This window comes from Epinephelus moara, chromosome 12 (assembly GCF_006386435.1).
Source record: "Epinephelus moara isolate mb chromosome 12, YSFRI_EMoa_1.0, whole genome shotgun sequence".
NCBI classification, from domain to species: domain Eukaryota; kingdom Metazoa; phylum Chordata; class Actinopteri; order Perciformes; family Serranidae; genus Epinephelus; species Epinephelus moara.
In genome coordinates this window covers 12,923,349-12,941,273 of record NC_065517.1, presented here as the reverse complement: position 1 = coordinate 12,941,273, position 17,925 = coordinate 12,923,349, and the positions used below count along the sequence as shown (strand labels likewise).

General features: G+C 38.9%; 2 protein-coding genes across 2 annotated transcripts in view; one reads left to right on the top strand and one right to left on the bottom strand.

The window, feature by feature from the left end:
• The first annotated feature begins 3,650 nt into the window (after positions 1–3,650).
• Positions 3,651–6,567, top strand: nkx2.4b (NK2 homeobox 4b). Its single transcript, XM_050058053.1, has 2 exons — positions 3,651–4,301; positions 5,056–6,567. The coding sequence occupies exons 1-2, from the start codon at positions 3,800–3,802 to the stop codon at positions 5,736–5,738; spliced, it is 1,185 nt and encodes a 394-aa protein (XP_049914010.1). The 5' UTR covers positions 3,651–3,799; the 3' UTR covers positions 5,739–6,567.
• Positions 6,568–6,717: 150 nt separating this feature from the next.
• Positions 6,718–17,925, bottom strand: part of xrn2 (5'-3' exoribonuclease 2) — a 50,814-nt gene continuing 39,606 nt past the window's right edge. Inside the window, exons 29-31 of the mRNA XM_050058052.1 lie at positions 11,240–11,300; positions 8,842–9,055; positions 6,718–7,089 (exon numbers count right to left, since the gene is read on the bottom strand). Coding sequence (XP_049914009.1) covers positions 7,024–7,089; positions 8,842–9,055; positions 11,240–11,300 — 341 coding nt within the window. The 3' untranslated portion in view covers positions 6,718–7,023. The remainder of the gene's footprint in view (positions 7,090–8,841; positions 9,056–11,239; positions 11,301–17,925) is intronic.

Here is a 17,925-nt window from a genome sequence, read left to right as displayed (position 1 = left end):
GTGTAAAAAGCTGTCTCTATACTGCAATAAATACGTCTGGGGAAAAAATGCTTAAGAATTTTTTAAATAATTACTGTTGGTCTTAGTAACACTTAAACATATTGTGTCTAAAGGTGCTGGAATCAGCTTATAAAATACAATAGTTTTGAAACTGAACAATGTAAACTTCCACCAGGTTGCTAAAACCATCCCCCTCCAAATTCCCAATAAATAAATAAATAAATAAATAAATAAATAAATAAATAATACTATAAGGCCTGATTTCTCACTATAACTCACTACACCTAGTAGTCTGCCTTGATACCTGGGAATATTTTGTATGATATTATATAACCTAAACTTTCTACAGAGAACCACAAACCTCCTAATCTGTGATCTAAGAATAATACCTAAACATACGAGTTAAACTCTCAATAAATTATCTAGACACTCTCTGAATTATAGTGATATTATAAGAGTGAGAAACAGCACTTAATATCAAATAGCTAATTAATCATTAGGTAATAACACTTATTTATACCATATTTTATACAAATATAAATCAATAAATAAAATGTAACATTAAGTCACTGTAATATTAGGCCTATAATATTTGTCCTACAGTAGTCTGTATATTATAAGTGCAGGGTAAGTAATATAATACAATATAATAATATAATAGGATAAATGATAAAAGTTTAAACTTCCTTCAGTATAAATAATCCATCTTAAACTCATTATTAACTATCAAAAGGTCCCTGTGGTGATATTATAATATTATTATTAAAAAAAACATCATTTAAGTTGCCATAAAGACATTAGCAGCAGCGATGCATTATTAATCTATATAAATCTGTTGAGTACCAAAGACACCAGTCATTCTCTAACGTCATAGTGATATCAAAACATACTCTGTACACCTTTAAATATAAATTACCTTAAACTGATAAACTACCACAGACACATTTTAAAAACTTCAAGGAACATTGTAATAATATACCATCATTCAAATCATGAAACAGTAGCATTTAAATCTGTACAATACTGAGGTAACATTTGAAACTTTAGAGTACCGGAGGCAACATAGTCCCTATAGTGTTATCATAAAGCATACTAATAGGAATTAAAACACCTTGCAGCTGTAATTAATTCACCATTAACTCATCAGAAAGGATCTAATAGACATTCTACATGTAAAATACTGCAGTGATAACACTAGAAAGACCATAAAGTAACTTTATAGTTCCTATATATTAAGGTAAGTAACTTTATAGTTCCTATATATTAAGGTAAGTAACTTTATAGTTCCTATATATTAAGGTATTATAAAATATAAAAACACCTTTTAGTATTTTGCTGTACTGTATTCACCTTAAACTCACCAGAAACTACCTCAAACATATTAGAGGTCCCATATGGACGTCTAATTTTTGCAAAAAGTCTCTTTAAGTTGCCATAAAGTCATTAAACAGTAGCAGAGGGACATTATAAATCTGTATCATAGACTTCAGAGGTAACAGGATGTCCCTTTAGCAATGTTTAAGTGACATCATTATAAATATTATAAGAGTTAAAAACGTCTTTTAGCAGAATTAATTCACCTTAAACTCATTATAAACTACCATAGATACATTATACTGTAAGTCACTGTGGAGATATTATTACTGTAACAGTTAAAAAGGCAGTAAGTCGCCATAAAGTCATTAACTTTAGAGTAGCAAACCAGAAGCATTATAATATTACATGTTGAGACATATAGTGATAAAAGCTAATTAAAGGCCTTTCATCTGTAATTAATTCCCCGCTAACTCCTAATAAGATGCCTACAGGATTAAACAGCTGCCACAGTAAACATCTGTAAACACCATTAGCACCACATTAACTCCATACAGCTGTTTGCTCTCCGGTGTTTCCGGTCCGTCCGCTCCCGGCGGGTTACCTCTCTCACCGGCCGCAGCAGCAGCAGCAGCAGCAGCTCTGAGCCCGGCTGTGAAGCTCCGGTGTGGTCCCGGTCCCTCCTGCAGCTGAGCGGTTCACCGGAGAGCAAAAAGCGAAGAGTCGTTTTTAATCCGCCGCCGAAAAACTACAAAGAGCACGTGAGGTGACGTGACGCAGCAGGTCAGCAGGTGATTGGCTGCTCGGACTGTTGACACTGAGCTGAACTACAGCTGCACTTTTTAAAGGTGCATTATCATTGATGGTTACAGAGGAACCTGCAGGGGAATATATGCAGCTGGATACTGATATAGCCTAACGCAGGCAGGAGAAGGAAAACCATTTATTAAATTATTACAGTAATTAATTTAATTATTAGAGTTTAAAACCGCAGGAAAAAAAGGTTAGAAAATATGGGATATAACTGAATTTCGAAATGTATGGATTTTACTTTAATTTATGTAACACGTTTTAAAACATAATTAATTTCTTTTCTCTGTGGCTCAGACTTGTAGCTCCATCCGGATAATATTCTATAAATCAATAAGTGATAATAATTTAAAAAAAGACCTTGCGGGTTTGAAATCTTCCAAAAGTCAAAAAAATCTCAAAGATATTACTTTTTTTTATTTCACAATGTTGAGTCAATTTAAACTTTTGTTAGAATCAGACAGACATAAGCTGCTTAAACAAAAACAAAAAAGTGTACAACATTTATAGTGAATTATCATAAACATAATAAAATAAGCTAAACAAAACGGACACAAATGAATAGTACGACGTAGTTAAATTAAACATTATAAAGTGTTCTGTTTGACAACTATATGCTTTTCTAGCAATGAAATGGCAACATAAATATTTCTAAATACATCTAGATGTTTAATATGGCTGTCAGAAATGATAAAATACTAATTGTCGTGATAAAAAAGCAATAATTCACTGTAAAAAAAAAAAAGGCGATTGGAAGCATAAAATTCAGGATAACAACAAAGTCGAATTAAAAATGTTTTTACAACATTTATCTTTATAATTAGTAAAGGAAAAAATAAACTTTCTACTTCCGGTTCAAGAATTAAATGAGTTACTGAGTCTTAAGATTAAGATAAAATTAAAATAGCATTAAACTGTACTTTTATGAATGGAAATTAAACGTAAACTTTGTGTAAAGTGAGTTTCCGTCTTGCAGCTTTCATTTAGATCCATTCGTGCGTAATTGGAAATGAAACTGAGACAAGAGACCTGAACACGCACACACACTTTGAACTTAATTTGAGAATCTAGACAGTGAGGATTCCCAATATGTGAATACTCTAAATATAAATGTGAATAAAACAGGCCTGTGTATCGTTTACAGCTGCTGATATTATTCTAATATCAACAATAATCATAAGATACCGGTTGGCAGCCTGACAGCATGGTCAGTGACGTGATTCCAGCTCGACCAGTTTAGTTTGCATCATTGTTTGTGAGTAATATTAAATGGGATAATTATTTCAGTATTTAATAACAAAGTAAATTCGTGTAAAAGTGAAGCTCATCTGTGACTTTAAAGGAATTTGTGCCTCCGCGTTCTTGTTTGGGTCAAACCTCATAAAGCAAACAGCATCAGCATAAGAAGAAAGTAGGTCCAAACCATTTTCTCCACTTACCTCTCTAATGTCAATTGCCATTGTTGGCTGCTGTGTCCGCGTCGCTCCGCCCCTCTATGTGTTGGAGTCTGAGTCCGGCGGGATAAGGGCAATTCGTCTCCTCCTGCAGCCGATCAGCTGGACTTCTTCCCAGGGAGACACAAGAAGCAAGAAGCCGGAGGGAGGGAGGGGGACGCAGGCACAGAGCCGCCGGACAGACCCGACCACATCCAGCCACAGCACGGGGTGTCCGCACCATGTCCTTCAGCCCAAAGCACTCCACCCCCTTCTCAGTCACCGACATTTTGAGCCCGATGGAGGACAGCTACCGGAGGTTTGGAGGTATGGATCCCGCAGCGGGGAGCCTCGGGTCCCAGCTGGGCGCCTACAGGCAGCCGCAAGTCTCCCAGCCCGGTATGCAGCACCATCAGCACCACCACCAGGCGCAGCAGCAGCATCAGCCGCCTCATCTCCATCACCATCATCACCACCATCACCATCACCACCTGTCCTCCTCTTCATCCTCATCCTCCTCCTCTTCCTCAGCCTCGGCCAGCGCAGCAGCAGCAGCCGCCGCTCTGGGACCCGGCGGGCCCTATCATGTGCCCCACGGGGTGCCGCAGTTCTCCGGGGCCGTCGGAGGGTTCTGCAACGGCGGCATCGGGAACGTCGGAGACTTGCCGTCCTACCAGGAGACGGTGAGGGGCGGAGGGGCGGCAGCGGCGTGGTACAGCAACCCGGAGCCCAGATACCCGACAAGTAAGAGCAGCTTTAATCAAAAGTTTGTTTTCATAACCTGAGAAGTTTGAAAGTTTTCAGTGTGACCTGGGCACTCCGGCCTGCTGCTTTTACGCACGGTGGAAAAAATGTTCCTGAAATTTGTCTGAACTAAAAAGTGTTTGAAGGGACATTTTATTGAATATTTTGTGGCTCCTAATTTTTTTTACAATTATCTCCCTGTATTAGGACTTCAAATGGGCCTTCTCAGAATCCAGTTTAGTGACTTTAAAACACTTTAATGTTTAAAGTTTACAGTTATTTAACGTATCTGTGGTGCTATAATGCTAATAACATTTTTAATCATCATATAGTGACCACTTACTCTTTATGGCCCTCCATATAGACTTTAATTGCTTTAAATCTTCTACCTCTTTATATAAACATTCATATAAAACTGTTATAATAATAAATAGCTGATATTTTTGCTTTGATAGTGGGATATAATCTTGAATTCAAGTATAAGCTTAACGCCAGACGTTTACTTGTTTTCCCCACTAAATGTTTGGCTTATTTTATTTTTAGATTTAACATAACTTCATTTCTAAAATGTATTTTTGACAAGACATTTAATTAATTGGTATTTTACTACAGCATCAAAATGTTTGATATATTTTAGGATGTGAGTAATTAGGTTTTTTTTTTTAAGATAAATTAAACAATGAGCTCGTTTTTTTTTTTTTATCATTATCATTGTTTTTAATTAAATTTAAACGTTGATTATTTCTTGGCTAAGTTTCCAGATTCATGGGCCCCTCCGCCGGGATGAACATGTCCGGGATGGTGGGCAGCTTGGCCGGGATGGACTCGACCGGCAAGTCCATGGTCACGCTGCACGCAGCGCCGCGGAGGAAGCGGCGGGTGCTCTTTTCCCAGGCGCAGGTGTACGAGCTGGAGCGGCGCTTCAAGCAGCAGAAGTACCTGTCCGCCCCGGAGAGGGAGCACCTGGCGGGACTGATCCACCTCACCCCGAACCAGGTCAAGATCTGGTTCCAGAACCACCGCTACAAGCTGAAGCGACAGGCCAAGGACAAGGTCGCGCAGCCGCTGCAGCAGGACGGAGGCGGTGGTGGCGGAGGAGGAGGAGGAAGCGGTGGAGGTCTGTGCACGACGACTCACCGCTCCTCCTCAGTGTCCCCGGTGCTCTCCAAGAACGGTAAGGGGTGCCGGAACGACTCCAGCGGCTCCAACCAGACCGGAAACCGACAGAGCAGCTCGGGGGATGCGATGACTGCGACCCCACAGCAACAACAGCAGCAGGTGAACCAGCTGTCATCCACGGAGGAGCTGGAGGATTTGTCTCCAAGTCCGCCGATGGGACTGCACGGTCAGATCAACATGACGCAGACGGACGCGGCGCTAATCGAGTACACAAACAGCATGATCGGCTCCAATTTACTGTACGGGAGAACTTGGTAGGGATACCGGGAGGAGGACAGACGGGAGCGGGCCTGCGGGGCATCATTCCTAGGTTGGATTTTTGGGATGAACCGGCTGGAGGACAGAAACAAGCACCAGACTCTTTTTCTTTCCGTGCGTAAAGTTCTGCTTCCTTTATGCACACAGGGACTCAAAAGACACTGAGTGGTTTTGAGCAATAAGGTGCAAAAATAAACTGTATATTAGATCCTTGAACGTGGTCTGAATGTTCATAATGTATTTTCGCCTCTTCAAAACAAATATTTGTTAAGTCTTTCTTTTTTTTTGGTAACTGACAGATGTGACTGCTGCTGCATTTAAACCATAAAATCTAATTTGTGGAGATTCAGGATGAGGCACGCGCACTATGCTTGCCACGACAAATTAAATTATTGCAGGTTTATATATGAAGTTAATACAAAATGAAGCAATAGAGGCCGGTTTGAGAAATAATCCCGGGCGGAAGTATACCAGCCGTATCTCGGTTCGTATTAAACGAATTGAGAAATATTTTCATTGGAAGTAAAATCAGTAAATATTCTTTGTCACAATTTGTTTCCAGTATTGAATAAATAATATTTTCATTTTGGACATTTCAATGTTTTTTTTGTGTAGCCTGAAGCAAACAAAAGAAAAAGAAAAAAAAAAAAAAAGTAGTTCTCAGTGTTTTTAAAATGTATCTCTGGAGCAACAACAATTTTAATTTACAGCAGCGGTGGACTCAGGCGGAAATGTGGATATGAACGGAGGTTTGCACCGCCACTGTGACGCTTAAATATATCGGAATATTCACCAGAAATTTCAGAAATTATTTCAGATGATCTGCAGTTAAATGTGCTGCGGTTTAATCTAAAATACCTCTTTGAGATTGTGAAGAAATCTTTATTCTATTGGGAGTTTTACTCAAAAAACAAGTTTAAGTAAAATTTAAATGTACATTTTAGTCTATTTTATAGAGGAGATTCCTGTTAGACAAACATAACCCCAACATCACTTTTATTTCACATGTTTTTTGTTAATTTTTCTAAACACATGAAACACTTTGGAGAGATCTATCTCAAAAAATAAGCACAATGGGACACTTTGTCCTTGACTCACTTGTATTTTACAAGTTTTACAGGCTGTTTGTCTTAAAAATCACAAGTTACAATACGTTTTTTTTTTCATAAGTCGAATAAAAAGGAAAAAAATGTACAAGAAGACAATAAAATGAAAAAACATGACATGTCTCCCCTACAAAGAGTCGCCCACCCTGAAAGTCCCAAAGTCCAACGTTACTTTGAGTTTAATTCCAGTTGTATCTTCTGGATGGAGGAGGAGGAGGAGGGTAACCTCTGCCGGAGCCGTAGCCCTAAAACACACAAAAAATTAAGTTACATCAAGTTCTGCTTCTAAAAAGAGGCACAATTTAAATAATACCACAACTACAAAGGCTAACAATAAAACAGTTAGAGGCACATCCATTTGGCAGCTACTCAGTGTAATTTAATTAATTCAATTTATATGTTTATTAAATTATATTTTTCTTAAATGGCTAAATTTAGGGTTTTAATTGTGATTGAATCTAAGGTTTTATGTAAAGTGTTAAATTAATTTTATAAACCACCACAATTCAAAAAATGAAAACACTTTTGTCAAACTTGGCACCTTCTTTTTTATGTTTTATTTTGTCCATTGGAACAACTTTATTAAAGGGCCAGTTTAATTCTCTAATGAGGAAATGGTGCTAATTAAAACCACAGACAGTGAGGTATGTAGGATATTCAGATTAGTTGCTGCTGAATCTTTAAATGTAAGTTTAAATTTTTCTGACTGTCACAAACTAAATTCCATTCACCTCCATTACTTTTTGGTGATGGCAGAAACCTCAGACAGAGTCATAAAGTCAAAACTGTATGGACACTTATGTAGAGGAGTTAAATTTTGTGTGTGAACAGACCCTTAAATGTTGCTGTCCCACTGATTAAAAATCACTGGTTGATCACAAACACTTTTAGCCAAATAAACCAAACAAAAACATTTTAATTCGTTTTTTTTCAAACACTGAACTTCCTCTAAAGTCTTGTCAGTACATTTGAAACTTTTAAACAGAGCAGAAAACTTTGAGAGAGAAACTGCAGACGCAACGTCCAAATGGGAAAACACTTCTTCAGAACAGAATGCTGATGACCAATCAGAGCACAGTAAGCATGTGCAATTCATTCATTTTCAGTTTAATGTGTTTCAGTGAGTTTAATTGTCTCATGAATGTAACATGCTTTTTGAAACACCTTGAAAAGTACAAAAATTGTTCAGATTTAACAATATCTATATAAAAAAAAACTAATGGATAATAGAGTAGAAAAAATTAGTTGATTATCATTGACCATAAGTAAATCATAATTGAAGTAATTTATGATGCAAAAACATTTAACAGTTTGATACGGTTTTACATACTTGTTATAAATTGAGCATCTTTTGGGTTTTAGACTGTCAAAATAAGCAATTTTTTATACACTTTTTTATAATCTGATATTTTACAGACAATTAATTGATTAATTGAATAAGTAACCAACAGATAAATCAATAACAGAAATAATATGGAAAATAGTAGTAGTAAATCTATCAAAAAAGAATCAAGACATCTAAAAAAGTTTAAAACCAACTTTGCATGATGTTATTCTGGAGAATAAATGTCGATTTAAATGTAAAAAAAACAGGATTGAAATTGAATATCAAACAAAAATGCTCCTAAAAATTCACACTAGCATAACGAATGACAAGATTATCTCAAAGGAGTTTCATTCATTTCAGAACAAGTTGAGTGAACTGGGAGGACTGGTTCAGCATCATCAACCATCAACAGCCAATCAGATTTCAGGAATTGTAGCTCTGACTGGGAAATCCAAACTGCCTGGATACAAAACTTCAGCTCTTTACAACTTTTATTAATAAGATGACAGAAATTAAAAGTTTTTAGATTTTAAGTTGTGTAATCAGCCTTTCTAGTCTCTGCTAGCAAAGACAACATGTTGAAGATGAAACTGTGACTCCGCCCACAACTTGTCAGCATACACATCATGTTTTTTAAGTGAAATCTCACTGACAGATTTTAAGTGTTTACCTGATGCTGTTGCCCCCGGTTGTCTCTCCGATCGTCCCTCCGATCATTCCTGCGATCGCGCCAGTCGTCTCTGCGGTTATCGTAGTGCTGCTGGTAGCTTCCTGCTGCTGCCCCTCCGCGGTTCACGTTCTGCTGGTACGCCGACTGCTGCATCTGCGTGGCCCGATCCCAACCGTGACCCCTGCTGCCCCCATACGGCTGCTGCTGCTGCTGCCTGGAGACACCAACACATCAAACCTGTTTAAGTACATTCTTAACAAGGTCTTAAATCAATACATTTATTTGTAAGAGCACTGTTTCTGTCTGAAGTGGATACAAAGACCTTGGGAGAAGAAGTACCTGCAGTGGGAATTCAAACATCCCTTAAGATGTTGATGCAGTTTAAACACTTTATCTTTGATCAGGAAGCACAAAATAAAACTCTACTATGTCAGATTTTTCAGGTAATCTCTGAAAATACTTTCCTGTAGTTTCAGAGGGAAGGAAGCCATTACAAACATATATCAACTTTTAATTAATTTCTGATGAATATGAGCTTTAACTCAAAAAGTGACACGCACTATCAGCTGGACAGTTTTATCCAATGTGGATGAAAAGAACCAGGAGTGCACGAATAAAAACCAGGGAGAGTTTTTTTGGTTTAATATTCGGCAGGACTGTAATTAAAAATCAAAAGCTCTACCTGCTTAATTCACTGGGCTGTGTATCATTAATACTAGAACAAATACAATATTGGAGATTTGGTGCCAAATTAGATTTTTTCAAGTGGTTCCATGTTATAAAACAGGCCAAACTTCTGTATTTAATGACGTTTAAAGTTAGTCAACAACAATAACCAGCAGCTATTTTGATAATCTATTAATCGTGTGGCTGCTCCAATGTGATCTTTAACTGCTTTTCTTCGTTTTTTATTGTTGAAAACTTAATTTCTTTGTGTTTTAGGACTGTTGATTGAACAAAATAACATTTAAAGACATCAGTTTGCACTCTGGGAAAAACTGACCGACATTTTTCTCTATTTTTTTTATCTGCAGATTCACTAATAAAAATGATAATCATGAATTGTAGCTCTTAAAAAGAACCTAAACATAAAAAAAAGCAAAATACAGCTGAACTGAGCAAAGTTATGATTTAGGTTTGGAAGTGCCTGACCACAAAGAAGGACCAGCTTTCTCTATTTGATTCTTCAACCTCTGCCCTTAACTCAGCAAGTCCCATTTTATTTATTAAAAACCCCCAAAACAAGTCTGATTTTATCACTCAAGAAGTTTAGATGCTCGTGTTATGGTGATTTTCCAGCCAACTGATAAAATGCAGGACCCTCTGATCCAAAAAGCGAGGCGGTCTTTAACTCTGCTTTTAAGTGACCTCCCTAAAATCTCCATCGGCGGGCGTTTACTGAGGGATCGAGCTCTCGAAGAGATAAAACAGCCTCTCCTCTCTGATGACTTTGCAAAGATGCACATGAAAGAAGAGTATGAAATGAACCATATTCACATATGGCTCGGATCGCCCTCATCCCGTGAAATTAGGCGGGCCGCATTGCGTCCGTGGGACGGAGCGTCGAGTCGGCACGCCACGGCCCTCCAAACCAACTGCTGGACAATGTGTCAATGCAGCAGTGATATTAAAAGTCTCTTCTTAGTAACAATGAGGAGAGAAGAAACTAAGAGCAGCAGCCCCATCCCTCATTACTGAACCATGTCACACTCTGGCCAGCGCTGGACTTAACCGATAATCCCCTCTTCTCCAAGTTCCTCCTGCGTTTCATTTGGTCCGGTCCTGAGTAGTTAAAGAAACTGTTTTCAGTCGCCGCTAATAACTACTGACCTGAGGTGACACCGAGCCACAATGGGCCTGAAAAGTTGAACTGGAGAACCTGATTAGGACTTTGGAGAGGGTCTGGAGCCAGAATCAATAGCCGGACTGTGCGGCGCAGGGAGCGACGCGGCCTCCAACAGCATTAGTCATGCCTCATTAAGTTGCACAAACCTCCTCGAGAGAAATTTGTTTTAGAGCGACAGGGAGAAATCTTAATTCAGCAGCAGCCCCCCCTACGGAGGAAAGCAGAGTAAAATCTACAAGAACCACACACCTTGACATGTTAAATACACTGTGGTTGTAAAAAGGAAACGTACAGAGGGAAGTTTGAAGGAAAGGATGTGGAAATTTCAAACCAACTTTTAATGCCGTGGTCGATAAAGTCCTTGGCTGATAGTGTAACAAAGACTAAGTCCTATTTTTGAGTTTAAAGGATGAAAACTAACACTTCCCCTCTTTTTCCTGAATCTGTGTTTATATCAAACTTAGAGGGAAATGCCAGAACGTTAACCATGAACTTCCAGCGACAGTCACAAAATGCACGTGCACAAAAACGCAGACAAACCAGCCGACTCACCTTGGATATTGGGGCTGGTGGAAGGAGGGAGGCGCTCCCAGCAAACTGTTCTGTCTGGAATCTGCGGAGAACAAAAGACGACATGTTCAGAAGTGGTTCTGGTGAGCTAAGTTTGAAGTTTAGAAAGACGCAGAGAGGAAACAGACCAACGATAAACGACAATTTATCCTCAGTTTGACCTTTTAATGCAACATGGAAACAGCAGAACGAGCAGGTTGTTTTTCTTTTGTGTGCTAACTCAAACTTAAATTCACTTAAAATATTCAACGTGATCATAAAAAAAGGAGACACACTTCACATTCACATCACCTGAGTCGACTTTTCTGAGTTAAACTGCGATGGAACCTGAGAAAATCCTCCAGTTTCATTGTTTAGAGGCAAAACTTTGAAGGATTTGACATTAAACATGGATACTAATTAACCCAATTCAGGTCAGCTTTAACCTTGAAGATTAAAAAAAAAAGAAATGGAAAAAGAAAAATACCAACTATTTCATTTCTGTCATGGATACAGAACGAATCAGTTGTCATGATAAAATTAAGCTCTTTCAAAACGTCGAATCGCGGCGGCTCTGGAGGGTGGAGGTGGAGGGTGGGAGACGAGGGAGAGCGGGAGCGCCACATTTGCATTTTTTGTTCAGAAAATGAAATAAGCATTCAGCCGGCAGCATTGTGGACGCCTCAAGTACCCTGGTTCCATCGCTGCAAGCCCTTCACAAAGACACACTTAAAAAAAAAAAAAAAAAAAAAAAATAGAGAAGGAGAAAAAAAAAAAAAAGGAGCTAACGGCTTCTTCCAGATTCACTGTTGCCAAGGCGATGACCAGCTGCGAGCCGCAGACTTGTTTGTTTATAGGGGCAGGCCTGCTGAGTGGCTCAGCTCAGGGTGGGTGAAGGGTGCCATGAAAAGGACCCTGAGGCTCACAGTTACAAACTTAAAAAAAAAAAGGATTTAGCTGATACCAGTTGACAGAAGGCAAAACTGAGTGTAGATGTTATCAGGCTGGGCAGTGTGACCAAAAATGAACATAACAATAACTTTACAGATTTACAACTAGGGATGCGACTAATTATTATTTTCTTGATAGATTAATTTGTTTAGACCTGAAACAATCAGATCAATCGATTAGTAAAATGACAGAAAAGGACATTTTTAAAGGGGACCTATTACTGTTTTTCTTAATTTCTGTCATATATATCATATTACAGAGGCGGCTGTTCATCTTAAATGTGGCCAAAGTTTAAATTAATAAGGTAAACCTGCATAAAAGTAATTCCTGTTGGCAAAAACCTCTATTTCAGACAGTTCTGATTACTCCACTTCCAACTTTTTTGCTACTTTTGAGACAAGCTGATGTCAGCTCGTGCAGATTTCTTTACAGGGTGATCTGCTCCAGGTACGCTACTGCAAGTGTTTACATTACGTAGCCTACACTACTGCGTGTAGCTACATGCTAATGTCAGGTAAACACGTAATCTTGGTTGTCGACGTCGTAAAATTTTCCCCGATTTCGGATCATATTCCTGCTGGAACATGTCCAGTTGTGTTTAGAGGCTTTTATTGGTGATGTTTTGCGGTAGAACCTGCCGCTATCCTTCATTAGTCATTCCGCAGCTGCAGTGTTGGTGCCCAGATGCAGGAGAACCAGAGGCGCTGACCAATCAAAGCAGACTGGGCTTTTTCGGGAGGAGTGCTTAAAGAGACACACACTAAAACGGAGTGTTTCAGACAGAGGGTGAATAAAGGTGTTCCAGCACAGACAGTGTGAGGGGGAAAAACAAGTTTTTTGACCATCAAAGTGTGTAAATATGCTAGTATGAATCCGAAAAGAGCACAGAAGGTCATCTTCAAGCAAATATTCTATTTTCAGCTTCTCAAATGTGAATGGCTCTTCTAAAGTCAGATTTCTATCCAAATGTAGCACTAACTCTTAATAAAATCTGCAAACAAATATTCATTCAGATAAACAGTCTGTAGCAAGTGCCATAAAACTACTAGAGAAGAAGAGGATACAACGAGAGAAGGTCATTCGCAGAGCCCCAGTCACAGCTCGAACGATGAAAAACATGATAAAAATATGACATTGTTTGTTTCATGTATTAATATGATGAAGGTTACAGTCTCCTCATACCTCTGCACATGTGATATTTTAAGGTCTTCAGTGACATTAAAGGTACATGCTTAGTGTACGTCCATTTTGTTTTGTTTTTATCAATACATCAACTTTTTCACCTGAATCATTTCCACTCACTTTCCAAAACAGGTGGATAGACACGCACTTTCTGATAGTCAACTAAATATCTCTGGGTTTAGGACTTTTGGTGAGACAGGACATCTGAAGATGTCACGTTGGACTCTTGAGACATGTTATGGACCAAATGATTCATTGATTAATCTAGAGGACAACAGGCAGATTAAACCATGATGAAAATAACCATATGTTGCAGCCTTATATCTGTTATTTTTCTGATTGATTTGTTTAGTCAGAGAGAAATACACCCATTATGAGTTCCGAAAGACGGAGAAAGAAGGTAACATCATGTGACTGATTATTTTGTCCAACCAACAGTCCAACCAACAGTCACAACTCAGACACAACTCAAAGAGACTCAATTTAAAACACCATTTGAAAAGGTAGAACCAGAAAATATTTGGGAGTTCTTCCTTTAACGTAATGATTTAAACATTTCAATCCCCAAAGTAATTGCAGATTCATTTCAGCTCTACTTGCATCACAAACCAATCGACAAAATTGATTGACAATAAACATTTTTACCTCAAAAGACACACAACCAAACCACCACATTCTCTAGTACTTTCCAAATTCCATCGAAACTACCATCCCAGCTGTATATACGTAAATATGTATTTATATGATCTGAGAGTTTGTATTTTAAAATGGTTCATGATTTTACTCATAATGTTTCTGGATATTTAGCTTTAAATGGATGAAGAAATTAACATGATGCGAGATGAGGTGTTTTCTGGGAACTGGGAAAACTTTTACTATACATGACGACATCAGCCTAAATAACGTCTCTCCTGGCTTTTAGCCTCAATACATTTTCAGTTTTTCAGAAGGTGTTCTGGTTATTGTGGTAGTTTAGCCACAATAGAAGTTCAAACATTCATGCCTCCATCAGATTAAACTGAAATATCTTTGATGATCATCTGACTTTGCATACTAGTTTATGACCAAATACCTGCAGAACTAATGACATCCCCATCAGCACCATCAGCACTTTGCGTTAAGTGCTAGTTAGCTAATGCTGGCATGCTAGCACGCTAAACTAAGATAGTGAACATGAAAAACATTATACCTCCTCGACAACGACATGTAGGCAGCATCCTACATTAACATTAAAACTTAGAAATTAAATTTTAAAAAAATAATGACGAAACAATTTTTTTTGCTGCAGGTTTACAAATCTTCTGTGCAAAAGGAGCCTCGATCATGTTGGATAATTGAAACTCATCAAAGCAAAAATTCAGTAGTGTCTAAAACTTTGGGATACTGAGGGGCGAATATTAAGCACTTTGGAACCAACATAAATCATTAACGAGGAAGAAAAGGATTAAAATAATCTGTCTTATGACCTGGTAACTTAAAAGGGAAGTGAGGCAGGAAATATTCAACCAGTTCTCTGCTGCAAAAAGTAGTAAACACAAAATTATCAGCCAGCAGGCAGACTGCTGTCAGCACATTATCATTTTGTTTTTGTCATTCAGTTTTCATGTTTGATTATCTCCTCCACCAACAAACTTTAAGTGGACCACCCAGTTGGGCTCCAATTATAACTCCACAACGCTCTGGTCTTCTTTTCCTCATCGCCAGCGATGACTCAAAAGAGAGAATTACAAGTGGACACCTGTCAATCTCCTTAATTAACAATGATCTGAAAGTGTATAGACCTCCAGTCTGTGTCGGACAAAAGCCAACAAAGGATTACGCTTTAAATCCTTAAAACATGCTGTGTCCACTGTATTAACGCGGGGATTACAACCACGCTAAACAACTAAACGTCTCCCTCCACCTCTTTTCAATTAGTTCAGCGACTATTTGACTCAGCTCCCGTCCAGCCGGCTCAGGTCTGACAACAGATGCAGAACAGTAACTTTTCTGTGGACAGACGGACTCACAAAACTTCATCTGCCACTGCTGCTTCACAAGACGAGTATACAGTTTAGAAAAGATTAAAACCTCTAAATGACAGACAGCTGAGTGTGCTACGGTTAAAATCCGAAGTAGAAGAGTTCTCTGGTGTCAATATTTATCACAAAGAATAATGAAGACCCGATGATACCTGACTTTCCGTACACAATAAACCAAATTTCTATAAAACTGTTGGAGCAAAGAATAAATCAGAACAACTAAGAATGTGACAAAGAATTCAATACTATGGGCACATTTTGTTCAGTACTCAAAAAGCCTTGAGGTACCAAGCATTATGAATTACATCAAGCAGAAAAAAATGACATGCAATACATTTAACGGTGTTCCACTCTTACAATTTATATCCAATAAAACTATTCTTATAGGTAAACCTCAAACCTCTCTCACTTATTTCTTGGTTTTTAATTACATCCTTGGAGTCGATAAATACAAGGTTATTGTCAGGTCCTTGAATACCTTCTAACCTACTACAGAAGAAGTTTCTGGTAAAGTCCTGATGAATGGTTTTCAAGCTGCATCTCTGAGGTTTCAGAGCTGACATCAATGTGGGAATAAATTCACTTATTGTGAGAAGAAACGACAGAAATCTCCTGGCTTATCCTAAAGTATTAAAAAGTAAATCTAATGTTTTCTAGGACATTTCTAAGACTTTCTTCTTGACATGAGAGAAAAGTTTTGTGAAAATACGGAGAATGGAAATCCTGTCATCACCAAGGCCACATGAATCTGGTGACTCCTTGTTATTGAAGTTAGTTCGCCAGCCAGAGTGAGCAGCTATTATGTGCAATTGTTATTCTCAAGTGGCTGGGGAGTTGGGAGGCTTATCAGCCACTGTGGCCGCTGGATGAATCCGTTACTTTGCTGCCCTGGTTAAAATTTGGTGTCACTGTGTGTCAAAGACAATAATGGCCACCAGCAGAGATTCCCTGGCTGGTTATTAAACACCAGCTGGTCTGACTGCGGCGCACAAAGCCCTACAGCATGTTTCAGAGGCAGCGTGTTGACACATCACGGCAGGAGGTAGCAGCGCCGTCAAAGGGGGAAGTTAACTTTGGTTTCAACCCTCTTCAGAGCGCATCACACACCAAATCAAACGGGATCCTCCCGGATGCTTTTATCAGAGGGGGCCACTGTGTCCAGCGGACCCACTCGACAGTCTCATTACTGGCCCAGGTCTCCCACAACGCTAATCAGCAACCAACCCCCCTTCCCAAAAAAAAAAAAAAAAAAAAAAATCACAAAAGCTCAGAGCAGCAAAGCCTGCAGTGATTACTGGCCAAGCAGAGGATTGGCCCTGAGAAAGTGTAATCTGAACAAAAGCAAGTCTCTGGCCTCCTGCTGCAGAATAAGGCCTACTTGTCTGGATAATCACATTCCTTTCGATGGCAATATTATAGTTGAGTAAGTCCAGATTTTACCGTTAATGTTAAACAGAAATCAGAGTATTTTAAAATAAGTTGAATAATTCCAGGTGCTGATAGTTAAAAATCTTACTTTAGATCAAAGTTGAGCATGTGATGGTAATCGCTTGAGGGAAAAGTCAGAGATTCACAGCTTTAAACATTCAAAATTATGCAGAAATCAAATCTAATACCAGTGCTACCTTTGAAAATGCCATTTAAGCTCCTGGTGCTTGATATCATAAACTTGATATAATAAATATAACGAGAATCAGCCACACTGAACATTGGCAAATACTCCTATTAGTTAAAGTAATAATTTCCCCAACGAAGATGGAAAATGTTGAGATCTAAAAAGAGAATATCCTGGACTGCTAATTGGTGAGTCTAACATTAAGAACGAGCAGCAGAGGCCAGGGGAGGTGCTACTGCAATCCGGAGGAGCCAAAACCCCCCATTTGCATCAAGTGCCACCAGAATAGCTGCGACTCCCCCGCACGCCATCAGTGGGCAGATGAGATTATTCATCTACTTGCAAATTGGCACATCAAAGTCAAACTGCAGAAGAGCTGGCAGAGGACCACGGGGCCGAGGCCGAGCACATACCGTGATTAGGAGAGAGAGATTTTGCCTCCACGTGTGATGACGCTCAACAGTCCCTCACGTGATGAACAGAAGGCAGATATGTAATCATATACACCAAATTTCTTTGAGTCTTAAAAGGAAAATTTTCCGTCTTTTTGTGGATTTTTCTAATAAGTGTTGACGGTAAATGTAGTCAATTGAAGCAACAAATTTTTAATGCGTGCAATATTGACGGAGAAAGCGGAGTTGCTGGCTGTGCCTTCATGTACCAGGATGCATTCCACGGAAGCTTTGCGAGCCAAAACATACTGTTCGGTCAGTAGTCATCTGCCCTCTTGGCCCTGCTGGTCTTGGTTGTCTTATCCAGCTTATCCTCTGGATCTTGGAGAAGGTCTCCAACAACCTCTGTCCAAAACTTTCATGCAAAGTAATGCACTCAAAAGTAATGTGTGAACCCTACATATGCAGCCGCAGCCTCTCTCTGTTGCACTTCTTTGGCCGTATACTCTGGCTCGAATAATTACAGCT

Bases quoted from the DNA above. Each gene is read 5' to 3' on its own strand.
- nkx2.4b (XM_050058053.1), top strand. From the start codon at position 3,800: ATGTCCTTCAGCCCAAAGCACTCCACCCCCTTCTCAGTCACCGACATT. The intron at 4,302-5,055 runs GTAAGAGCAGCT...TTCTTGGCTAAG, and splicing joins GGAGCCCAGATACCCGACAA to TTTCCAGATTCATGGGCCCC.